A 27,233-nucleotide genomic window follows, 5' to 3' on the forward strand; every position below is an offset into this window, starting at 1 on the left:
GATCCATCAGAGGAATCACTATCTATGGCAGCGATAGCCTTACAAAATGTTTTTCTTAAATAGTAAGACTTGAAAGTTGAAATTACTCCTTGATCCATGAGCTGCAGAATGGATGTTGTGTTAGCAGGCATGAAAACAACATTAATCTTGTTGTACATCTCCATCAGAGCAGTAATATTTTGAAAAGAATACTTTTTTGAGCAGTAGGTCAAGAGTGGGCTTAAAATATTCAGTAAATCATGTTGTAAACAGATGTGCTGTTGTCTAGGCTTTGTTGTTCCATTTATAGAGCACAGAAGACTTAACATAGTTCTTAAGGGCTCTAGGATTTTCAGAATGGTAAATGAACATTGGCTTCACTTTAAAATCACCAGCTGCTAGCCCCTAACAGAAGAGTCAAAAAGCCTTTAAGCCAGGCATTGACTTCTCTTCTCTAGCTATGAAAGTCCTAGTTGGCATTTTCTAATAGAAGGCTGTTTCATCTGCATTGAAAGTCTGTTGTTTAGTGTAGCCACCTGCATTAATTGTCTTAGCTGGATCTTCTGGATAAGTTGCTGCAGCTTCTACATCAGCCCTTGCTTCTTCACCTTGCACTTTTATGTTATGGACATGGCTTCTTTCCTTAAACCTCATGAACTAACTTCTGCTAGCTTCAGACTTTTCTCCTGCAGCTTCCTCACCTCTCTCAGCCTTCATAGAATTGAAGAGAGTTAGGGCCTTGCTCTGGATTGAGCTTTGGCTTAAGGGAGTATTATGGCTGGTTTGATCTTCTGTCCTAACCACCAAAACTTTCTTCCTATCAGCAGTAAGGCTGTTTTGCTTTCTTATCATTTGTGTGTTCACTGGAGAAGCACTTTTAATTTCCTTTAAGCACTTTTTCTTTGCTTTCACAACTTGGCTAACTGTTTGACACCACAGCCTAGCTTTTGGCCTATCTCGGCTTTTAACGCACCTTTCTCACTAAGCTTAATCGTTTCTAGCTTTTGCTATAAAGTGAGAGACATAAGACTCTTCTTTTGCCTTGAACACTTAGAGGCCACTGTAGGGTTATTAATTGGCCTAATTTCAATATTGTTGTATCTCAGGAAATAGTGCGTTCAAGGAGAGGGAGAGAGATGGGGGAATAGCTGATCAGTGGAGCAGTCAGACTACATACAACATTTATCAATTAAGTTCACTGTCTTATATGAACATAGTTGTGGCACCCCCAAAACAATTACAATAGTAATATCAAAGATCACTGATCAGAGATCACCATAACAAATATAATAATAATGAAAAAATTTGAAATCACAAGAATTACCAAAATGTGACACAGACACAAAGTGAGCAAATGCTGTTGGAAAAATGGCACCAATAGACTTGCTCAATGCAGGGTTGCCACAAACCTTCATTTTGTAAAAAATGCAACATCTGAAAAGCACAGTAAATCAAAGCACAATAACAAATTAGTGCCTATAGTGATCTTAGTTGCAAATGAATAGGGAGGGTCAACAGCTCTGCTAGTCTGAGGCTGTGGTCCAATTTGTGGCAAGAAATAGACTCATGGAGTAGCAGAATTTTATAGAGAGTTCTAGAAGATAAGACAAGTCACGGGGGATTGATAAGTTCACCACATAGCCCAGGTTGACTGGATGCTGTGGACATGCCCAGTAGAAAATGAAGTAGGCCTAGGCCACCCAGGTATCACTGGCCTGTGGAGCCTAAGATTATGTAGAGAGGAGATTCAAGCAGACCTAGTGGTGCTAAAATCTGGGCCACAGGCCAGGGGCCAGTCCCATGGCCGAGTGGTTAAGTTCGCATGCTCTGCTTTGGTGGCCCAGGGTTTCACCAGCTCAGATCCTGGGTGCAGATGTGGCACTGCTCATCAGGCCACGTTGAAGCAGTGTCCCACATAGTACAACAAGAGGCACTCACACCTAGAATATACAACTATGTACCAGGTGCCTTTGGGAGAAGAAGAAGGAGGAGGAAGAAAGGAAAAAAAGATTGGCAACAGATGTTAGCTCAGGTACCAATCTCTAAATAAAAATAAAATAAAATAGAATAATCTAGGGCCAACTTGTTAAAGACCCAAACTTTAAATGCACTTCTCGTTCCACACACAAATCCCATCCTGGGAGTGGAAGCCTTACTAGATTGAGATGTTTAAATAAAATCTCTGATCAGTCTTTGACTGAACGCTAAGGTGAACACTGGAGACCAGCTTAAAAAGGTCTTAAAAAGCCAGCCTTAAAAAGAAAAATGAGGGGAAAAAATTAGGGAATATAGACATCAGTGGCCACACATTGCAGAGGAAACAGACTTTTAGACCATTAAGTTACTAAAACACAAACAATAACCCTTGGGGAAAGTAACAGGGTTGTAGAATTGCTGCAATATATTATCTAAAATGTCCAACATTCAACAAAAAATTTAGAGATATGCAAGGAAACAAGAAAGTGTGACTCATACTTAAGAAAAAAAACAATCAGTAGATATTGTATCTAAGTATTTCTATCTATTGGTTTTAGCAGACAAAAACATAAAAGCAGCTATTATAAGTATTTCCAAAGGACTAAAGGAAATCATGTTTAAAGCATTAAAGGGAAGTAGGATGACAGTGACTTAATGAATAAAGAATTTCCACAGAGATAGTTATTATAAAAAATATACAAACAAAAACTCAAGAATTAAAAAGTGTAATAACTAAAGTTAAAAATTCACTAGATGGGCTTGATAACAGATTTAAGATGGCAGAAGAATCATTGAATTTGAATATAGATCAATAGAATTTATACAGCCTGAAGGACAGAGAGAAAAAGATTGAAGGAAAGTCAAAAGAGCCTTAGAGGCCTGTAGAGAAACATGAAATACATACACATACACATAATGGGAGACCCAGGAGAATAGAGAAGAATCAAAAAATATTTGAAGAAATAATGGCAGAAAACTTTCCAGATTTGATGAGAAACAATCTTATAGACTCAAGAAGTTCAATAAACCACAAGTAGAAAAACAGAGAGCCACAATAGACACATCATAGTTAAATGGTTGAAAGCTAAAGGAAAAGGAAATATTGAGAGCTGGAAGAAGAAAATGACTTATTACACCTGTTAGTGCCATCAAGTTGATTCTGACTCCTAGTGGCCCTGCGTACAGCAGAGTGGAACCCTGCCCGGTCTTTCTGCACCATCCTCTCGCTTTCCAGCGCTATATCAGACAGTGCTCTGCTGCTATTCATAAGGCTTTCATGGCCAATTTTTTGGAAGTGGGTGGCCAGGTCATTCTTCCTAGTCTGTCTTAGTCTGAAAGCTCCACTGAAATCTGTCCACCACGGATGACCCTGCTGGTATTTGAAATACACATGGCATAGCTTTTCAGCATCATAGCAACATGTAGCTGCCACAGTATGACAATTGACAGATGAGTGATGTCATTCCCTGACCAGGAAACAACCCTGGGCTGCTGCAATGAGAGTACCAAATCTTAACCCCTAGACCACCAGGGCTGACTTTGTTACACATAGTGGACCAATAATACCTTTAATGGTACACTTTTTGTCAGAAACCATGGAGACCATTAAGCTTGACATATTCAAAGTGCCAAAAGAAAAAACCTGTCAACCAAGTATTCTATATCCAGAAAAACTAGTCTTCCAAAATAAAGGTGAGATATAGTATTCCCAAATAAACAAAGATTGAAAGAATTTCCTCCTACTAGACTGTCTTGTAAGAAATACTAAAGGAAATCTTTTAGGCTGAAAGGAAATGACTCCAGATGTTAATTTAAATTCATAGGAAGAATTGAAGCATATTGGGAATGGTAAATATAAAAGAGTCTATGGATACATTTTTCTCATTTTTCCACTTATTTAAAACACATGAGATCATATAAAACAATAATTAAAATGCTGTTATGTTGGGTTTATAAGATATATACATGAAATACCTATGACAATAATAACACAAAAGGGGCAAGGAAAGGATGTATATTGGAGTATAGTTTCTGTTTTACTAGAATTAAGTATTATTTTGAAGTATTATGATAAGGTACATATTATAATCCCTAGAGCAGTTGCTAATAAAATAACTCTAAAAAAAGAGAAAGTAAAAAATATCAGAGAAGGATTAAAAGGGTATACTAAAAACTATTTATCACCAAAGAAAGCGGTAAAGAAGGAACATAGGAATAAAAAAAGATGTGACACAAATAGAAAATGAATAGCAAAATGGCAGAAGTAAATCCAGACGTATAAATAATTACATTAAATGTGAAAGGACTGAAGATTCTACTCAAAATGCAGAGATTGTCAAACTGGATAAAAAAATAGCACTCAGCTATATCCTGTCTATGAGAAATACATCTTAGATTCAAAGACACAAAGTCTTTGAAAGTAAAAAGATGGGAAAAGATACACAATGAAAACAGTAACAATAAGAAAGCTTATCAGACAAAATAGACTTTAAGACAAGAAGTATTACCAAAGGCAAATAGAGATATTTCATAATAATAAAAATGTCAATACATTAGGAAGATATAACAATCATAAATTGTGTATACATTGTTAGTCCCAAAATGCTTGAAGCAAAACTATGAAAGGAGAAATACAGTTTCTTCAATCATTATTGGAGATTTCAACACCCCATTCTCAATGCTTGATAGAACAACTAACTAGACAGAAGATCAGCAAGGAGAATGAAGATTTCAACAACATTATCAATCAACTTGGCTTAAGTGACATACAGGTCAAGAAAACTCTACCCAGTGACTGCAGAAGACACATTCTTTTCAAATGTGTGAAACGTTCTCTAGGTTAGATCATATGCTTGGCCATAAAATAAGTCTCGATAGATTACAAAAGATTTAAATCATGTAACAGAAAAAAATCTTAGAAAAACCAAAATATTTGTCAATTAAACAACTCTTTTCTAATAACACAGGGGAAATTTTAAAATATTTAAATGAATGAAAACAAAAAATGACTTAGAATTTAAGTATGCAGCTAAAGCAGTGCTTCAAGGAACATTTATACCTTTAAATGCTTATATAAGAGAAAGAGAGAGGTCTCACATCAGTACTGTCTTATATCAGCTCCCACCTAGGTTCAAGAACAAGAAAAAGAACAAAACAGACCAAAAGCAAACAGAGGAAGGAGATGCTATATAAACAATATAAAACAAAAAATATTAGAGAAAAATCAATGAAACTAAAAGTAGGTTCTTTGAAAAGATCAACAAGGTTGACAAACTTTTAGTTAGACTGACCAAGAAAAAAAGAAGACACAGATTACCAAAATCAGCAGTGAAAGGGATGACGTTACTAGCAACCTTATAGAACTTAAAAGTATTATAAAGGAATATTATGATCAACTTTATGTCATCAATTTAGAAACAAAGATGAAATGGATGAATTCCTAGAAAGACACAAATTACTAGAGAGAGATAAATTACCAAAACTGACTTAACAAATAGAAAATATGAATAGGCTTGTAACAAATCAAGAAATTGAAGAATTAAAAATCTTCCCTCAAAGAAAATCCCAGGATCAGATTTAGTGAATTTGATCAAATATTCAAAGAAGAAATCATGTTAATCCTTCAGAAACTGTTTCAGAAAATAGAATAGGAGGGAACATTTCCCAATTTATTTTATCAGGCCCAAGTTATCTGATTTCAAACCAGGCAAAGACATCTCACATAAAATAAAATGGCAGATCAATATCCCTTTTGACTGTAGATGCAAAAATCCTTAACAAAATATTAGCAAACCAAATCCAGCAGCATATAAAAAGGATTATATACCATGATCAGGTGGGATTTGTACCAGGAATGCAAAATTGGTTTAAGATCAGAAATTCGATTAATGTAATACACTATATTAATAAAATAAAGAACAAAAACCACATAATCATCTCAATAGAGTCAAAGAAAGTGTTTGCCAAACTCCAACACCCATTCATAATAAAAATCTCTCAACAAACCAGCAATAACGAGAACTTTTCTCTGCCTGATAAAAGGGCATTTATAAAAAATCTACAGATTACATCATATTCAATAGTGAAAGCCAGAATGCTTTCCTCCTGAGATCAGGAACAAGGCAGTGATATCCACTGTCACCTTGTCACCACTTCTATTCAGTACTGCACAGAGGTTCTAGTCAGTGCAATCAGTCAAGAAAAATAAAAGACGTTGAGATTGTAAAGGAAGTGGTAAAACTGCCCTTATTCACAGATAATGTGATCCTATATGTAGAAACTCCTAGGGAATATATAAATATATTACTAGAACTAATAAACAAGTTCAGCAAGGTTGCGAGATACAAGATCAACATACAGAAATCAATTCTAAGTCTAGATACTAGATATGAACAATCCAAAAAGAAGAGACAATTTGTTATGGTTGCAAAGATTAAATATTTAGGAATAAATTTAACAAAAGCAGTACAAGATCTCTATGCTGAAAACATAACATTGCTGGACAAAATTAAAGACTTAAATAAATGGAAAGATTTACTTTGTTCATGGATTAGCAGACTCAGTATTATTAAGATGGTAAGTCTCCACAGATTGATTCAGTGTAGTCCCTGTTAAAATCTCAGGGTTTTCGTTTTGGGTAGAAATTGATGAGCTAATCCTAAAATTTATGTGGAAATGCAAAGGACCTAGAGTGACCAAAATAATTTTGATAACAAGGAAAGACTTTGGAGGACTTATGTTACACAATTTTAAGGCTTTTCTAAATTTAAATTAATGAAGTTGGCCAAGTTATTAGCATAAAGGAAGACATAGATAAATGGATCAAAGTTGTGAATCCCAAAATAAACCCTTATATTTATGGTCAGTTGATTTTCAACAGTTGGCAACACAATTCAATTGAAAAGGACAGTGTTTCTAACAATTGGTGCTGGGATAATTGTATATGCATATGTAAGAAAAAACTCAAGTCCTTGCCTCTCACCAGAGAGAAAAATTAACTCAAAATGATCATAGTCTAAATATTAAGCTTTAAAATTATAAAACTTCTAGAAGACCTTGGATTAGACAAGGCATTCTTAGATTCAACAGCAAGAGTAAGGCCATAAAAGAAAAAAAATAATAAATTGCACTTCATTAAAATGAACATTTATACTTCAAAAGACACCACTAAGAGAATGAAAAGACAATTGAATAGAAGTATTTCACCAAAGATTGTATGGATGGCAGATGACCACATGAAAAGGTGTTCAACATCATTAGTCATTAGGCAAATGCAAATTTAAACCACGAGATGCAACTACACACCCACTACCATGACTGTGATTTAAAAGGCAGACAATGCTGAGGGTTGGCAGGGATGAAGAGACTCTGGAACCCTAAGTTGTTGGGAATGTAAAATGGTCCAGCTACTTTGGAAAACATTGTTGGTTTCTTTAAAAGTTAGTTAGAAACTTAGCATATAACCCAGCAATTCCATTCCTAGTAATCTGTGAGGAAAATGAAAACACATATCTACATTGAAACATTTACAAAAATATTTTTAGGAGAGTTATTTATAATAACTGAAAACCAGAAAATATCCAAATATCCATCGATTGATAAATGGATAAACAAAATGTGGTGTGCTCATGCAATGACATACTATTCAGCAATGAGAAGGAGCAATATACTGGATTCTGATACATGCTACAATATAAATGAGCCTCAGAAACATTTTACTAAGTCAAAAGTCAGCAGTTTTTTTCTGTAAAAGGCCAATAATATTTTAGGGTTTGTGGGCCATATAATCTCTGTTGCATCTACTCAACTCTACTGTTGTAGTGTGATAACAGCCATAGACAATGTGGAGTGGGCATGATTATGTTCCAATAAATTTTATTTACAAGAACGTGTAGCAGGCTAGATTTGGTCTGCAGATTATTGCTTGCCAATCCCTGCTAAGTGAAAGAAGCCAGGTGTATAAGATTACATATTATATGGTTGCATTTATATTGAAATGCCAGAAAAGGCAAATTTATACAGGGGAAGAAAACCCACTAGAGGTTGCATGTGGCTGAGAGTGGTGATTGGTTATAAATAGATTCAAAGCAACTTTGGGGATTTGATGAAAAAGTTCTACAACTGCATTGTGATTATTGTTGTACATCTCTACAAAGTGATTAAAACTTACAGAATTTTACTCTTACAATGGATAAAGTTAAGGGAATGTAAATTATATTTCAGTAAAGTTGAAAAAAGGAATAAATATAAAAGACTGGTGGGTTTTCCATGGTATATCATGAAGATATTAAATTCTATATGATATATAACTGAGGCTAGAATAATGGTGAGTACATGAGTGAAGACTAAAAGTGAAAATAAGAATAGTTATAATAGATGATAGAATTAGAATTTGAGAAAATTATGAAAAGCCAAAACAATTATTGAAATAGTAATAGTTTTTAAAGTTATATACTACTAAAATTCAGTGTTTTAAAAAAAGTTTGGACCTGCTTCCTTCTCATAGGCTTCTTCCTGAGTCACGTACATGCTCTTCCCCTCAGATAATTTGCATCAGGATTTCTGATTAAAATGTCAATGAAAGTACTTGTATTTATCTGCCTCTACTTTGCTCCAAGCTTATAAGAATGCAGTGTGAAAAATTTTCAAATAAATGAGTAAGTAAATATATTCTAGCTACATTTAAGACAAGGAAAACCCCTGCACACCACGAAAAGAAAGGAAATCCTTAGTGATGAGTGGATGTTGATGCTGTCTGGCTCACAGAAACCTGGGTCATGTTGGCCAGGGCTTAAAAAGGTTTTTAAGCTCAATTTAAGAGAGTGTAGATTCCTACAAAGTGTAGGAAAGTCAGATGTGTCTTTCAAATGGCAGGAGATTGGAACTGGGCTGTCTGCATAAAGCAGGGAACTGGAAGCATATTTCTAAGCCATAAAAACTCGACCTGAAATAACTCCACCTGACACTCTTGGTATTTTCCTGTTGGCCAGAGAGGCAGCTATGCAAAAACGGAAATCGTAACCATATGTTGTGTGTGGATGTGGCATCTGGAATAGAGCTCTACCCATGTGGGACCAAAGCCCCAATCTTCCTAATTAAAGACCTGCTGTGGAGCTATGCAACTCCAGAGAGTTAGTCTGAGCAACCATGAGACAACACAGCAGGAAAGTGCTCACAAATAGGTGAGCTTGTAAGCAAGTATTTTAGGGTATAAAAGGAAATCTATTGCCGTAAGAGACAGCAGATACATTAAGTAGGCTCATTCACATCTGAGGCAATAAGAATAAGAACACAATCCCAAAAGAGAACTTAAAAATAAGAATGTATAAGAATTTTGAATGAAATGTTAACTTGCCGTGAGAACAGGAGTAAATAAGAACAGGTGGAAGAATAAAGGACTATTTGCAAATCTTGTAAATAACCAAAGTTGGTAAAATTAAAAGTAAAAAACTCTTTGGTGAATTAAATTGAGATAGCAGAAGAGAGAATTAGTGAATCAAAAGTCTCAGCTGAGAACGGAAAGCCTGGATGAGCAGATCATCCAGAACATAAAATAAAGAGATAAAAAGATTGAAAACATGAAAGAGAAGTTAAGAAACTTGTAAAATAGACTAAGTTAGATGTTCCAGAAGGTAAGAACAGTAAGCATGAGGGATAAGAAATTTTTTAAATGGTGAAAATTTTGGAGAGCAATGTGTCTTCAGATTGAAAATGTGCACCAGTTTCAAGTAGGATAACAGAACAAAGAAAAAAATCCCACCTTTAGGTATAGTGTAATAGAATTGTAGATCAAGGACACACACACGCATACTTGCTTGCATTAGAGGAAAAAAGCAGATTACCTACAAAGAAATGGCAATCAGGCTGTCAATACACTTATCAGAAACTGTAATTGGTGCTGGAATATAGTGAGGCAGTGGATTGTGTCCATGTTAAGGAAATGAATCCAAGTGAGACATCATTTTCCTTTATGAAAAGATTACTTTTCCTCCTTTTATTATGTTTACTGGAGGGTTGTTAACCCAACCCTTATTTAGATTTCACGAACTAAATAAGTGTACTTTTCCATTAGTTAGATATGTGGTTCCCTGTTTATTTAACAAAATTTAAAATTAATTTATAAAGCATAACTAGAGGTTAAGAAGTCTGCTAAGTAGGTGATAAGAATTTAATTAATACTTATCACTTTTTATGGTACTTGTCTGTATTTAGTAGAAGTAAAAGAAAAGAAAGGTAAATTTTTAAGATATTTTTTAGCAAACATCATCAGCCTTTAGTGGCACGGCATTTGTTCATGGAATAACATCAAATAAATAAGACTGTATACTCAATATTTGTGTTAAAGCATCTAGAATTTCAAAAGAAACGATAGATACAATTCTGCTTCTTAAAGAGCTTAATTACATATTAGGAAAAGCAACTGAGACTTTTAAGGGATAATCGCAAAGGGACTTTATATTAACTCTCACTTGTCCTTATTCAATGAGAGAAGTTTGTCTCCTGTCCATGGTATGAAACTAGAATCTGATCACTCTTGCACTCCTGTGGTCCCTTTAAGTGAGCATGCTTTCCAATCTCTCGTAATAATCAGAGCTTTGAACTTCTTTCATGGGTATAACTACTCTTCTTCTCCTGGCTAAGGCCTGTTACAGCTGGGTGACTTCATGAGTGAAGGGATTCTGGAGGCTTCTTTTCTGTTCTTTACTCACCTCCTTCTTCACTCCATAGCTACTGTTTCTGACCCCTCTGGAGCTAGAGCTTGGGGGTGTGGGGAGAGGTAAAGGGAATAGAAATATTTCTACTTGACTGGTAACTATTATAAAATGCCTTTACATTCCCTGGGTTTGACAGATTTTTATAATTGACTTTCTTTTGTAGAGTAATTTCATGAGTTCTTTGGAGATCCCTGATTGCTATACATCTCTTACTACAGTTCTAGCTTTTCTGGGTTAATAAGTGTTACTCTCTCCCTAGCCTCCAGAATTTCAGAAATAACATTCAGTTTCTCAGCTGCTGAGCTCTGTTCATTCTTCTAGGTGGCCTTCTTAAGTAGGACCTAAAACAACCCTCCATGGTGACTCTCACACTCAAGTTTCCCAAATGGTTCTTGGGAAACTCATACATTTCTTTGTCTGGTTAATGTCTGGGACTTCAGGCTGATTCTAATGCAACAGTAAATCTCTGTCATCCTAGCTCAACACTTTCAGTATCTGGAATGGGAGTCGCCTATCAGTCCATCATGTCCCTGTATCTGTGGGGAACATACATCAGTCTTTCCAAGTTGTTCCATTAAAACTTCTCTCTTCATTTGAGGCAAAAAGAAGAAGTACGCCCTCTCAGGTCTTGGATTTAATTTCTTCTTACTTACAGCCTAATAAAGTTAGCCTTTTACTATTTCATGGATGCTGTCAGAAAACATGGGACTCCTGGTTTAAAGACAATGGACTTTATTATTCACAGTACAGCAAGTATGAAGAATATCAGGTTTTCATTAGTTCACCTGAACCCCAGGTACCATGGGAGTTATGAGGAGGGCCCAAATGGGTGCCTGCACATACATACGGTAGATCACATTACGAGAGAGAAACCCAGAGTTTGGAGAATACACTATTTTTATGGTAAGCAGTAAGCAAATCTACTCTTTATCCCAGAGGGTGACATTCCCAGAGAGAGCATAAATAACACTATTGTATTGTTTTTATTATTTGTTTTACTATTTCTGATTTTGGTAAAGATAAATGGAAGGTTTCTTCTTTTTCTCACCAGTAAGCTCCCCTCTCATTGATAGGATAGTTTTGCTTAGAAAGAACCATCAGGAGCAGTAAGTGAAATAATTAGGGATGTTTCTTGCTTCTGATCAAATTGTGATTAATAGATATTATCGATGTGGTCTTTTTTTTTAAGTAAGAAAAATAAAAGTTTTCTTATGGTTTTACCAAGAATATACCTTCTACTCTAAGATTCTGTTAATTTTTAATATTAAAAATTTTTTTTTATCATGCTATACTAGGGGGAAAAAATTGCAATAATATTTTCTTTGGACCTAAAAGACAACAGTCTGAAGAATTTTGATTATCCCTTTGAAATCAAGGGAATTAGCTGATAAACCTTTAAAAAATACTTATGTTTTATCCAATAAAGTTTCTGTCTAAATCCGTATTAAATTGAATTATAAAGATGTTTTATAATCTTTTCATTACTTAAAATTGGATCCAATAGGAACAGTTTTTAAGGTCATACGAACTGTTTATTGAAAAAATAGAAACTTATCAGTAGTATGTAGTCAGTTAATTGCTTCATCAAAATTGTGTTCATTTTTATTTCAGTTTCACATCTTGCAATATCTCCAACATTAAGAAAGGAAGTTACTTTGCAAAGTGGTTGAGATTATGAGCCAATACGTAGTGACTCGTAGTTATTTGCAGTTGAACATTAACATAGTATTACTTTCAGTAGCTGGTAGGTAATAGAAGGAGGTTACAAATTAAAGGCTAAAGAACTGGGTCTACCATTTATTAGCTGTGTTACACTGGAAAAGATAACTTTAGCTTGGAGAGTGTTTCCTCATTTGTAAAATAGCTAAAATCTGTGGGATCAAGTGGGTTTGTGAAATAAGTGTTTTTAAAATATTAGTCTGGTATTGTTTTGTTAACATGTCTCTGTTGACAAATATGCCTTATTGATAGTTATAAATACACTTCTATATTAAAAACTTATTTTATGTGTATAGAAATTGTCACAACGCTAGCTGTGTCTGTGGGGATGAGTCTGTGTGTGGGAACATCTCTGTCTGTTCCTGGGTTAGAAGGTTTGTTTGAGTCTGCATGTGGGCAAGCATGTCTGTCTCTGGGCATGTAGAGGTTGACGTGCATGCAGGTAACCTCTCTCTATGCATGTGTATGTGCTTGCCCATGTGTGTGCTCATTATATATGCATGTTTGTACATGCATATGCTTACGTTTGTTCATTTGAATATCATGGGGCTGAATGAATAGCAGTCAGTTCATTAAGGTTTGCCTATTGGTGCTTTAAAGAAAAACAGAAAAACAACACTGATGATTCATTTTTATGGAAAAGGAAGTTTGAATTTTTATTTTTAGTGTTAGATTAGGTACTATTGCATTTTAAATTCCTCTGAACACTGTCAAGGAATGCAATATGTCAAATTTGTTTTTAGACTGCAGAACCTTTCTTTTGAGACACTTGATCTTTGTAAGCACTAAAGTTTGCTGCGTATTCCCTTTTTTCAGACAAAAGGGAATAACATCTTTAGATTTATGACTTCTCAAGCTATATTTTCAAAAAAAAATTATTGGGTCAATATCTTTAGCAATTGTTTTGGGTTTTTTTTTAGTTATTGTCAGATTTTTCATTCCCATGTGTATGTCTGTCTTCACGTTTTGTAAGATTTCTTTATCTCTTTGTGTGGTATTAGCTTGATTCTTTAGGCAATAGCACAGTGGTTAAGACAGCAGACTCTGAAATTCCACTGCCTAAATTCAAATACTTGTTTCACCATTTAATTGTGTGACTTTTAGCAAGTTCTTTAACCTTTCTCTCTCAGTTGCCTCACTTATAAAATGGGGATAATAATAATACCTATCTCACATGCTTTTATTGAAAAATGAATGAAGTAATTCACATAAACACAACTGGCAGAGTGTCTTTTTCCTGGTTTTAAGCTAGCTGTCTTCTCATTTTTTCCTTCTGTTCCAAAAGCCCCAGGGTCCTGCTTCCCTCCCTACTGCTACCACATAGTCCTTTTAAGTTCAGATTTCTCATTCCCCTGGCCTGCTATGGAATAGAATTCGTTCTGAGAAATATTTCCTTCCCTTGTAGTACCTGAGGCAAAAGTACTCAACCAGTCTTTTATTTTATTTTATTTTATTTTGTTTTTGAATGTTAAAAATAGTGGAGGAAACTAACAAGATAAAAATAGTAAATAAACAAGGGTGATATTATCAAGTTTCCAAAAATTTGTAATAAAATGAGTTCCCAGTTCTCAGATCTTAAGTGCGGCCAGTCCTTGATTTTTCTGTAACTCCACAAATGTGTTAGTCATTTCTTTGTGAATATTTATGCTAATTCTTCTCTCTCCAATTATTTCTTCTCTGTGACCTAGGATCACTTATTCTCCAACTTTTTTAAACATTGGAGCTCATGTGCTTGGGACCCCTTCCATGTTTAAAGAAGGCTCCTTTCTCCTTCCCTCTTAATTTTTTTTTTCAGCTTTATTGAGATATAATCGACATATAACTGTGTAAGTTTAAGAAGTACAATGTAAAGATTTGATATATATATATATATATGGCAAAGTGATCACCACAGTAAGTTTCCTTACTACATCCATCAGCTCACACAGTTACAATTTTTTTGTGTAGTGAGAACTTTTAAAATCTATTCTCTTAAAACTTTCAGATACAATACAGTATTGTCAACTACAGTCACTGTGTTGTACATTACATCCCCATCATCTTATAACTGGAAGTTTGTACCCTTTGACCACCTTCACCCATTTCCTGCCCCCCACCCCAGCCCTGGCAACCATGGATCTGCTCTGATGGTATGACTGTTTTTTAGATTCCACATCTAAGTGAGATGATACAGTATTTGTCTTTCTTTGTCTGACTTATTTCACTGAGCATAATACCCTCAAGGTCCATTCTTAATTTTTTTCTTAAGACCACAGCATGGCTAATGAATGTTTAGAAACACAAAGTAAGATTCATCTATAGTTTAGTTTAAAAATTTCAATAAGTATAACCTAGTGTTCCTTTTGTGGGCAGTTTATCATAGTAACAAGGGTGGGTAGGCCCACTGAAGTTAGGACCAAGAGCATCTGTGTGATGCAGTGGAATGTGGGCTTAGAGAAGCTGTCTTAGGCAGAAGTTCAGAGCTATGGATGAGGTGGGAGGGATGTGTGTGTGGGTGGGAAGAGGCAGGATTATAATTTCCTTCTGCCCATTCATGTCAGAGATACCTTCGTGTCTACTCTTCATTGGTACTGAAGTTAGGGACAAGAGGTGGCTTCAGATGGCCATGGGCTCTTGAGCATCAAAGAGAAAAGAGAAGGAGAATTCTAAGTAAAAGTGGTGGAAGGCCAGAGTGTTTGTTGTTGTTACGTAGGTCTGCCCCTCTTCTGAATGTGGTGTAAATAACACAGGAGCCTCCTATATTCTGAAGCAAAGAAAGATTTATGGTCTCTTGCTTTCATTTCACAGAGTCCGTAACTAAAATTTCTAATGTTCTGAGTATATATATTTAGGAAGATGGGCTTCCCTTTTACTCTAATCTCTACTGAATTGTAAACAAGAGCGTTAACTATGTTATATTCCAAAGATGAACAGTATTGTGTGGAAACTATAAGGTTGCATAGTTGAAGTTGGTATTCCAAGCAAAGTGTGTACCATGACGTATCTGTTTTGTTTTCAGGGGTTTGTTAAAGCTGTTTAGAACGAAAACTTTTCTGTCTTATTTTGATGTCTCAAAGGCCTTTAAAAATAGAGTGATTAGGGGCCGGCCCGGTGGCGTAGCGCTTAAGTTCGCACGTTCTGCTTCTCGGCGGCCCGGGGTTCGCCGGTTCAGATCCCAGGTATGGACATGGCACTGCTTGGCACACCATGCTGTGGTAGGCGTCCCACATATAAAGTAGAGGAAGATGGGCACGGATGTTAGCTCAGGGTCAGGCTTCCTCAGCAAAAAGAGGAGGAGTGGCAGCAGATGTTAGCTCAGGGCTAATCTTCCTCAAAAAAAAAAAAAAGAGAGTGATTAGGATTGATGAATTTTCAGATTATTTTTGAGGATTATTTTAAAAATGAAAAAGTACAAATTGCCTTGATTAATCTCTAGGGATTAGAGTCTCTTCTATAAAGCTCTTGCCAGTTTTGGAACACCACTAAAACATCATTAATATTCAGAAAACACTTAATTTTATACCTCTAATTAAATGACTTGTATAATTTGAAATCCTATTTATTTTTTATCATAGAGAATAATAGATCTTGATTTATATTGATTACCTGCTAATTTTGATTTCTTTTCTCATGAAAATTAATGTCCTCAAGAAGAAAATTATATCATTTCAATGGAGAGCTGGGAACACAAATATTAACGTAGATAATCTTATTTGTATATCTTTGCAAGGATATTGTATAAGAAGTCCATAAGCTATAAAAAGCTTTAAGAAACTAAAAGAATCTAAGGATCTTAATATAAAAGAAAGGATATCTATTATCCTTTGTTTAGGTGCTTTATTTCCTTTCATGCCGTTTTTCTTCTATTTGCCACAAGTAAAAATAAATTTTCCTAGTAACTTACATGCTTTTCCTCTTGAGCATTTATAGGCTTTAATACCAACTGTCTCTTTCGCTTTTTATTGCCATAGCTATTCAAGGTATTTAGCTCATATTAAAATACAGTGTATTTTTGCTTTATCTCTTTGAGGAATTCAATATATTTTATGGACTTTACTTTCTGTTTACACTTTGCCTAGTAGGTAACATAAACTGAGCTCACTGTAGTTGTTCAGGGAATAACTGTTAAGTGATTGATGTCATCTTTTCTAAAAGGAAAATAATACCAATATTAAATAACTTCCCCCAAATTGCTAATGATTCCCTTTAAAATGCTTAGGAATACTTTACTCCTAGTCTAGCTCAGTTTAAGCAGGTTATACATCACCTAAAATATATTAGTAGTTTAATGAATTCCAAGCTGTATTATAGTAATGACTTTTCTCTTAAACCTGAAAGTGTTACCATTCCATTTAGGAGAATACACCCTAAGTTATATTTGTTTTTAAAAGTTGTGTGACTATAACCAGGTGTCTTTCAATGGATGAATAGATAAAGATGTGATGTATATATATACAGTGGAATATTATTCAACCGTGAGACCATGAGAAGGAAGGAAATCCTGCCATTTGTGATAATTCATCTTGAGGGCATTATGCTAAGTGAAATAAGTTAGAGAAAGACAAATACTGTATGATACCACTTGTATGTGGAATCTAAAAAAGCCAGACTCATAGAAACAGAGAGTAGAGTGGTGGTTAGCCAAGGGCAGGAGGATGGAGGAAATGGGAGTTGGTGAAAGGGTATACACTTCCAGTTATGAGATGAATAAGTTCTGGGGTTCTCATGTACAGCATTTTGATTACAGTAATAATGCTGTATTATATACTTGAAAATTGCTAAGAGAGTAAATCTCAAATGTTCTCACCTCAAAAAATACTAATTATGTGATGGGATGGAGGTGTTTGCTAATGCTTTGGTGGTATCATTTTGCAGTATATAAATGTATCAAATCAACATGTTGTACACCTTTAACTTACACAGTGTTGGATGTCAATTACATCTCAGTAAAGCTGAAAAATAAAATCTGTGTTACTATAAAGAATAATATATAGTAAGATATTAAATACTAATAAGTTATTAATACTAAATGCTTGATTTTCCTCACCACCATGGGATTTACAACTTTTAAGTATTTAGTAATTGATAAATTAGGTTGATTTTGTTCATATAAGACAAGAACTTGGGAACTAGTGTGATCCCTATATTAAGAGATTGAGTTTAACTTTCATCAGTAGGCATGTGAAATACTAGTTTTTCACGTTACAAAATGTGTTTAAAGAAGAAGATCTTTCTGGTGTTACAAAGGTAATATCTGAAATAATCTGGGGAAATTTAGTCTATGTATTTACCAAGAAAACTGTTTAAATTCTAGAAGTAAAGCATTTGTAGCATATATTTATTTTCAGTAGTTTTAATTATAAAAACTTGGAAGAATAAATTATTTTAGTGAAATATTATGTCTTCTTGAAACCTTTGAGAAAAAAGTCACTTATTAATATCCAAAAACTAAAGAAATAAGTACTTAAAAATTGGTATTTATTTTTGTTCTCTTGCTTCTCTTCTCCTTTCCCCAAAGCAGATTGCCAAACTGAGGCAGCAACTACAACGTAGTAAACAGAGTAGTCGGCACAGTAAGGAGAAAGATCGTCAGTCACCTCTCCATGGCAACCACATAGCAATCAATCACACTCAGGTAGGCTAAGTTCTTGTCCAGATTTGAGTAATTCCTTTTAAAGGTTCATTATATAGGGAGAATCCATCGTTTTAGGATTAAAAAAATTAATGACGTAAATCCCTAGCTCTACTAAATTACTACTGTTTATTAAATTGTTGTAAGAAGGTTTTTGGGTTTTTTGTTTTTTCAGGCTTATGTGTAATCTGCTTTTAATAAGAGACATACAGAGTGTCGGGGTCTCAAGGATGATTGATACTGGCCTGGGCTGAAATCCTAGCTCATTCACTTGTTAAGCAACTATGAGCATTATCTCATTTAATCTTCCTAATAGTACCTTCACCTATCTATCTCTGTATTTCTTTAAATATTTTACCCCTAGTTTACATATGAAGAAATTGAGAATTAGAGTTTTGTTGGGTTTTTTTCCCCTCCTGGAACATGAATTAAACATATCTCATGGGACAAAATTTGAGAAATGCTGTTGTGGACCAAATTCACATATAAATGTTTATGTAAACTTCCATAAATCAAATATAGTAGTATAGCAGAAGAAACGTAAGCAGTGTATCAAAACAAATCCAAGTTGAGGTTTCACAATTGTAAAAATGTATTCATTTAGTTCATTGCATCTGAAGGTCAGAGTAGGTGCTGAATAACACTTAATAAATACTCAATATCCATGGAGCTGGCCCCGTGGCCTGGTGGTTGAGTTCAGCATGCTCCACTTCAGCAGCCTGGACAAAAAATAGAGAAAGATTGGCACAGATGCTAGAGCAGGGCAAGTCTTCCTCAGTAAAAAAAACCAAACAAACCTCTCAGTATCCATATGTAATAAGACTTATGTAACTAAAAATAGGACACTTCCTAATGTGACCGACTGAAAATGTAGTGAAATCCTAACAAAGAAATATTGGAAAGCTTTCTGTTAAAATAGAAATCAAGGGGCTGGCCCCGTGGCCGAGAGGTTCAGTTCTCGCGCTCCCCTGCAGGCAGCCCAGTGTTTCATTGGTTCGAATCCTGGGCGCGGACATGGCACTGCTCATCAAACCACGCTGAGGCAGCGTCCCACATGCCACAACTAGAAGGACCCACAAGGAAGAATATACAACTATGTACTGGGGGAGTTTAGGGAGAAAAGGGAAAAAAAATTTAAAAAATCTTTAAAAAAAAAATAGAAATCAAGTCATAGATGTCTGTAATTACTGATATTATTTGCTAGTAGTTTAGAGGCTCTAGACAGAGTAATAAGAAAAAGGAATAATTATCACTATTTGCATATGATATTGTTGTATATTTAGAAAATAAAAATGAATGAACTAAACTATTAAAACTAATGATAGGATAGCTAAAATGGAAGATACTGACAGTACCAAGTGTTAATGAAGATGTGGAACAACTAGAAAGAACAGCCACACATTGCTGGTGGAAACACAAAATGGTATAACCACTTTGAAAAACAGTTTGGCATTTTCTTAAAAAGTTAGACATACATTGACCATACAGCCCAGAAATTCTACTCTTTGGTATCGAAAAAAATAAAAACGAATGTCCACACAAAGACTTGTACCTCAAGGTTCATGGAGACATTATTTGTAAGAGTCAAAAAATGGAAACAAACAAATATATATCAATTGGTGAGTGGATAAACAACATTTCATACATCCATTCAATGTAATACTATTCAGCAGTAAAAAGGAAGAGACTACTGATACTTAGAACATGGTTGAGTCTCAAAAACATCATATTAGGTGAAAGAAGTCAGGAGCAAAAGACTACATATGTATTATTCGTTATATTAAATTCTTGAAAAGGCAAAATTATACAAAGTATTATGGGTAGGAATTGACTGTAGAGAGGCCCTGTGGAATTTTTGGGGAATAATGGAAGCTTCTAAAATATGATTATACTGATAATTGGATGACTATATATTTGTAAAGCTCAATGAGCTGCATACTTAAAATGAGAGGATTTTATTGTAAGCCAATTATACCTCATCAAAACTGTAAAACAAACTTGCAGTTGGAAAACAAGCCTCAGACATTTCAAGTGAAAATTCATATATGCCTTCCTTTTTTTTTTGTAATCTGATAGAATTAATATATTATTACTGTATTTCAAGCGTCTTTCCTGTAAGAGTCCAATGCATTTATAATAGATCTGTTGACTTGCTGACTTACACTTGTTGCCAATTTACGTTTAATATTTTGGCATTTTGGTTATGCATAAAAATAATTATCTTTTGCTATATATATACTGAAATATTTGTAGGTGAAATATGAAGTCTAGAATGTGCTTTAAAATACTCCAAGGAGAGGGAAAAAAATGGATGTTTAGATGAAACAGGATTGGCAAATGTTGCTAATTTTTGAAGCTGGATGATGTGCGCCTGAGGGTTCATTATACTATCCTGTGTAATTATGTTTATGATTATAATTTTTTATAATGAGAAAAAACTGAGAACTTAATGAGATGATTAGATAAAATATAGACACATAAAAATCAGTAGTTTTCTCTTATGCTAGTAAAGGTAAACTACTGTGCCCTCTCCTTAAAACACTTCTGACACCAAATCTCTGGGTTTTTTCCTCACCCCTGTCGTATCACCAACTCTCCAGACACCAACTGTGTATCCTACAATTCAGTTATAACACTAACTACCTGGAGTTAGCACAGACCCCACGGCGTAAGGGCTCAGCCCCACAAGACTGCCCCACCCCCGCCCCTGCAGACATCAGTTGCAAGTCCCAGGTTGTCGTCTGTACTTCTGACTAACTGGCTATAAGGAGAAGATTCTTACAACCTCTTCTTCAAGTTCAGTAATTTGCTTAACAGCTCACAGAACTCAGAGAAACACTTAACATTTACCAGTTTATTATAAAGTATATAGTAAAGGATACAGATGAACAGCCAGATGAAGAGTTACATTGGGCAAGGTCTGGAAAGGTCCTGAGTGCAGGAGCTTCTGTCCCCTTGGAGTTGCAGTGTGCCACCGTCTGGCATGTGGATATGTGTTCACCAGCCTGGAAGCTCTCTGAACCCATCGTTTAGGGATTTTTATGGAGGCTTCATCACATAGGCATGACCGCTTATTAACTCAATCTCCAGTCCCACTTCCCTACCCAGAGAATGGGGAATGAGACTGAAAGTTCCAGTCTTCTAATCATGCTTTGTTCTTTCTGGTGACTTAACCCCCATCCTGAAGCTATCCAGGAACCCACCAAGAGTTGCTTCATTAGAACAAAAGACTATTGCTCCTATCCCCCAGGAAATTCCAAGGGATTTAAGAGCTCTGTGTCAGAAACCAGGGTCAAAACCAAATATTGGAACAAGAGATGCTCCTAGCACCCCTATCACTCAGGAAATTACAGGAATTTTAGGAACTTTGTGTCAGGAGCCAGGGGCACAAACCAGATATATATTTCTTCTTATGTCACAACTAGCAATAACATGTTAGTATATATAATGAAAACTATTAAATGCCTAAATTAAACTTAAATTTGCAAGCTATAAGACTTTGTTGAGGATATGTAAATGGGCAGTCTTAACGTATTCATGCATGGGAAGACTAGGTATTTTTCAAATAGTATTTTACCCAAAATTAGTGTACAAATTGAGTTCAATGGAAATTTAAAAGGAATTGTTTTATTATTTGAAAAGTTGTTTTCAAAGGTCATATGGAAAATTAATGCCAATTAATAGAGAAGAAAATTTGGAAAGGCTTTCCCCCCAAGATACCAAAATATACTATAAAATTATAGCAATTAAAGTGGAGCTCAATATAGGGATTATCAGCTAGCAGTTCAAGAAAATCAAACAGAGAATCCGTAAAGAAATGTTAAGGCAGTTTGATTATTATGTGCATGAAAAAATACTAACTCAGACCATACACAAAAATAAAACATGGATAGGTTAAGTGTTTATGAAAAACCATAAAAGTACTTAAAGAAAGGTATTTGATACTAAAGTAAACAGCAAATGTATGACAAAGAGTTACAACTTTAATATGAACAAAACTGGTGCATCAGTAAGAGACAAAGTACATTAGCAGACAGCAGTTCACAGATGGCAGGAACAGAGCACTGAGTATGGGAAATATTATTCATGTGTTCATCAGTGATTAGCAATACACCTCATTATGAATCATATATATCAACTTTAATCATTCAGAATAAGATAGATTGTATACTGTTGTTATTTTTTGCCTTGTTCATCTGTATTTTTCTTATTTTCTTTCTGTTGTGTAAGTTCCTTGAGAATCAAAAGGCTTGTCTTACACTTTTTGGTACCCACCACGACAACTATGAGAGTTAATTTTTAAGAACTCCTCCAAAGGACTTTTGAAAACAACCTTAAAGTTTGTTAAGTCACTGTTGTTGAACTTAACATGGTATTGTTGCCGCATTACTTAGTAATCCAAAAGGTTTTCTTAAGTGATTGACAAAACGGAAATGAAAAATACTGGAAGGTAATTGTCAGTGCAAGAAATAAATCTTTTAAATACACACACATACGCACATATACACAGAACTGTATACTGAAGTCACATGATAGACTTACATGATTTCAACTATGCTTTTTCAGTAAAAACCAGAAAGAGAAAAAAATTTAAACAGTGCAGAAGATTCTTTCTGCCATTCTACTGAAAAAGTGTATACATTATACAGTTATACCTTTACACTTACATAAAGGATTCTTTTGACTATGTAATTTTTACCTTACTTCCTTACTTTAGGACCTAAATTTCAGTATGTGTATCTGAGTTGATACTGTATTTGAAATGTCAAAGTAACTCTGCTCATTGAGTTTCTATTTTCAGGTTTACCATGCTCTTTAATTCTTGATTTCTTTGACCACAAATAATTTGACACCACCTTATCTTCTGTTTCGTAGGCTACTGGTTCAAGATCGGTCCCTATGCCACTGTCAAATATATCAGTGCCAAAATCATCTGTTTCACGTGTGCCCTGCAATGTAGAAGGAATAAGTCCTGAATTAGAAAAGGTATTCATTAAAGAAAATAATGGGAAGGAGGAAGTATCCAAGGTAAGATTACATGGGATGTCTGAATCCTTTTTTTCTTCACTATTGTGAACTATCTCAAAAGTCCTCTTTTGGTAACAGTTTTATTAGATATAATTCACATACTATACTATTTACCCATTTAAAGTGTACAGTTCAGTGGTTTTTAGCATTTTCACAGAGTTGTGCAACGATCACCACAATCAATTTTACAGCATTTTCGTCACCCCAAGAAGAAACTCCATACCTTTAGTAGTCATCGCTGACTTTCCTCCAATGCCCCCAACCCTAGGCAGTACTAATCTACTTTCTGTCTATGGATTTGTCCATTCTAGACATTTCATATAAGTGGAATCGTGCAATATGTGGCCTTTTGTAATTGGCTTTTTTCACTTAGCATAATGTTTTAAGGTTCACGTATGTTGTAACATGCATCAGTACTTTATTTTTTTTTATTGCCACATGATACCCAATTGTAAGAATGTTGTTTATGCAGTCATCAGTTGATAAACATTTGTATTGTTTCTACTCTTCAGCCAATATGAATAATGCTACTACGAAATTTATATACAAGTTTTCATGTGAACATAATGTTTTCATTTTTCCTGGTTATATACCTAGAAGTGGAATTGCTGGTGTGGTAACTCTTTGTTTAACCTTGTGAGAAACTGCCAAACTTGTTTTCCAAAGTAGCTGCACCATTTTGCCTTCCCACTAGCGATGTGTGACGGTTCCAATTTCTTCGTCTTCATCAGCACTTGTAGTTATCTGTTTTTTATTATAGCCATCCTTGTGGGAATAAAGTGGTATCTCCTCCTGGCATTGATGTGCCTTTCCTGATGGCTAATGATGTTAGACATCTTTCCATGTGCTAATGGCCATTTGTATGGATATTCCAGTTTTCCTTGGAAAATTGTCTATTTAGATCCTGTGCCCCATTTTAAAATTGGGTTATTTGTCTTTTCTTATTGAATTTTAAAAGTTCTTTATAAAGTTCTTTATTTTCTCACTAAAAGTCCCTTATTAGATACATAATTTGAAAATAAATCCCCTTCTGTGAATTGTCTGTTCACTTTTCACTTTCTTGATGATGTCCTTTGAAGCACAACATTTTTAATTTTGATGAAGTCTGATTTACGTTTTTCTCTTTTGTTATTTGTACTTTTGGTATCATATCTAAGAAACCATTGCTTAATCTGAGGTCACAATGATTTATTCTTGTGTTCTCTTCTAATAGTTTTATAGTTTTAGCTTTCTCTTATATTTAGGGCTTTGATCTATTTTGAATTAATCAAAACTACTTTATAAATTACCTCTCTCTCAGAAAAAAAATCGGGACAATACTGCATTGGAACCTATATTTGACTACATTTTAAAGGTATACTCAACAAAATAAATCATGAAGTAGCCTTTGGCTTAATTAGTTCTTGATGTGTTTTTGGAAATAAAATTATTTAATTTATGTCAAGTGTGTATCTGATTCCTTCAAATATTGTGTAGTTTAAAACTTATTTAGAGTTATCTCAAAATCCAAACAATTCAATTTTATATTTAGAAAATTTTTTTAAAAAGTGTCTTCTAACTCTCAGTATTGCTTAGCAGATATGAGCATTATTCATAGTTTCCTGTATACCCTTGCTGATATGTGTGTGTGTGTGTTGATATATACTGCATCATTGTATAAATGGACCGTAATTTAGAAGTTCCCTATTGATGAGTGTTTAGATTGTTTTCAGTTTTTGTTATCATAAGCAGTGCTTTAGAAAACATTGTGTGCTCTTGCAGTTCCTGGCAGTAAAACTGCTGGGTCAAAGCATTTGTGCATTTTCAATTTTGATGAATATTGCTAAAATTACCCTCCCAAAGGTTGTGCCATTTTTACTCTTCCTAGACATTTCATGTTAAACTTTTATTTTGTATTTGTTATGCCATAAAAGAACCCTCTGGAAATAATGCCATCTCTTAGCTGTTACCATTAAAATGTTTCCTTTGTACGTTAAGTAGTGTTTAAGAACAGTTAGTGTAAGGAAGTGAAATTAATTCTAATTTCTAGTTAGAAGTCTAAATTTTTGAGGATAAGATAGTCACATATTTGCTGATTCCTTAAGAACTTCAAAGCACCAAAATATAAAACCTATAACATATGTAGTTCTGCTTTTAAGTAAGTCATATTCGAATTTCATAGTAGCCGTTTCAGAATTATTCTGGAGTAACCTGCACACTTATAACTAAAATTAATTCTTAGAATTTTTATATTTATGATTCTGTGCCTCAAAGTTTTAATAAATCAAAATGTCACCATTAGTGAATCTGCCAGAAGCTAAAAGAAGAAAATTTTCTTGTTAAGTATATCGATGTTCTAAACCTTTATATTTCTCATGTTATTTTGTTTAAGTATGTAAATTTCTAAAATCCATTTTGTTATTTTAATTTTTCTAACCTTACTACCCCTGAAAAGAAAAGTTGGTTAGGGAAATTGATACATATTATCCAGTTACAGATTAAGAAATGGGAATACAGAAAGATTGTGTTTTTCAAGTAGTACATGAATGAAAGCTAAAACTCTTCAACTTTTTTTAGCTACGCGTTGATACATTATTCTTTTACTGATTACCAATATTGACACTTTTATGAAAGTTTTTCTTGACTTAAATATCTAAGTTTTAAGAAATACCTCTGTCATGAAGCCCTCAAATGGGTTTTTCAAAGTGATCTTTCTTTATGTGTTGCCCTGAGGACCTCGTACATCTTATACCATCATTCAGTTTTGTCCAAAAAGAAAGCTGCGCCAATGATTTTTTCTTTGTTTGGTCCAAGATTTAGTGCAGAGTTGTAATTAAAATTTAAATTTAGTTAAAATAAAAAAATTTTAAATAATAGAAGTAATATTTTCCTATTGGTTAACCAATTAATATTCCTTTGGAAATAGTTCTTTCCTAAATTTGGAAAGTATTACTTTTTTTATTTGTTTATGAAATGAGCTAATGTTTACATAATTGAATATCCTATTTATAGGGTAGTAGTCATTGTCAGATTGTGAAGATGTTATAGTTTTGGTTTAACAGAATTGCATAGGTACGAAGTTTTTTATTTCAGTAGTTAAAAATTTCCACCTTCACTTGTTATAGAAAAAATTGAGGCATTTTGAATCTTGCCTAATTTTATCTTAACTCCATTTTCCCACTGAAAGTGTTTCTAAAAACTCTGAAATGACGAAGTTCAGAGTAAGAGCAGTAAATAGTGAAAATAAGTGGTAAACACACTGAGTATATTGATTCTTTTTCCAAGCATTGCAATCTTGTCTGTATAATAACAAAAATGTTTTAAATGATTAATATAGAGAATTTTATATGTTGACTTTTAGCACACAGATGAGGAAAATGGAGTAAAATCTATTTTCACAGCAGAAGCAGAGTAGAAAGAGTCTATTGCAGCAGAAGCTCTGATTATCCATATCACCGGGAGCTCTAATCTATATGTTCTCTATTTGTAAAGATGTTGGACTAATGAGCTCTAAGGTCTTCTCAGGTTCAAACTATATGATTCTATGATTATAGTTTCATTTCTATTTCTTATTTTTGCCACTCAGAACAATGCATAGAACTAAGCAAAATTATGAGTAGTCCTACTCAGGTGAATGCCAAATTGGTAGAATTGTTCTGAGTTATGTTTATATCCTCTATTGAGTACTAACAGAATAAACCTCTTTATTAGAAATTCTGGGTATTTGCAAAGGAAACAGAAAACATGATTCTGTTCCTGGCCTCTAACAAATTAAAATAAGAAAGAATGAAGAAACAAAAATTCGTACCTGTGAATTTGAGATTTCACTTTTTTTGCTAGCAAGTCAAAGTGATTTCTTGAACAGTTCAATTAATTCATTCAGCAAATGTTTACTGAATGTCTGTTATGTGCCAGACCCAGTGCCGCATTAGGCATACAGTGTTAAAAGAAGCTCCTGTGCTTGAGGAGTATTAGGGGAAGTGTTAACCTACAGATACGTACAGAGAGCTATGGAATTTTTAAGACAATTTATCCTTAGTATTTTTAAACCTAACTACTCTGGAATTTGAAAGAAATTTTTTGTTAATAAAGGTAACATAGAAATTAACTTAAGACACAAGATAGGTATCTCTATTCTCTAAAGAATCAGTTATGGTGATGATAGCAGTGGAATATGAAATCAAAGGAAATGCCATGTGCTTTCTATGTGAATTGAGTATTTGCTT

General features: G+C 34.3%; 1 protein-coding gene across 1 annotated transcript in view; it reads left to right on the plus strand.

The window, feature by feature from the left end:
* Nucleotides 1-27,233, plus strand: part of GLCCI1 (glucocorticoid induced 1) — a 102,356-nt gene that overhangs the window by 58,005 nt on the left and 17,118 nt on the right. The window contains exons 5-6 of the mRNA XM_046669424.1: nt 17,887-18,003; nt 22,876-23,028. Coding sequence (XP_046525380.1) covers nt 17,887-18,003; nt 22,876-23,028 — 270 coding nt within the window. The remainder of the gene's footprint in view (nt 1-17,886; nt 18,004-22,875; nt 23,029-27,233) is intronic.

This window comes from Equus quagga, chromosome 8 (assembly GCF_021613505.1).
Source record: "Equus quagga isolate Etosha38 chromosome 8, UCLA_HA_Equagga_1.0, whole genome shotgun sequence".
Classification (NCBI taxonomy): Eukaryota; Metazoa; Chordata; class Mammalia; order Perissodactyla; family Equidae; genus Equus; species Equus quagga.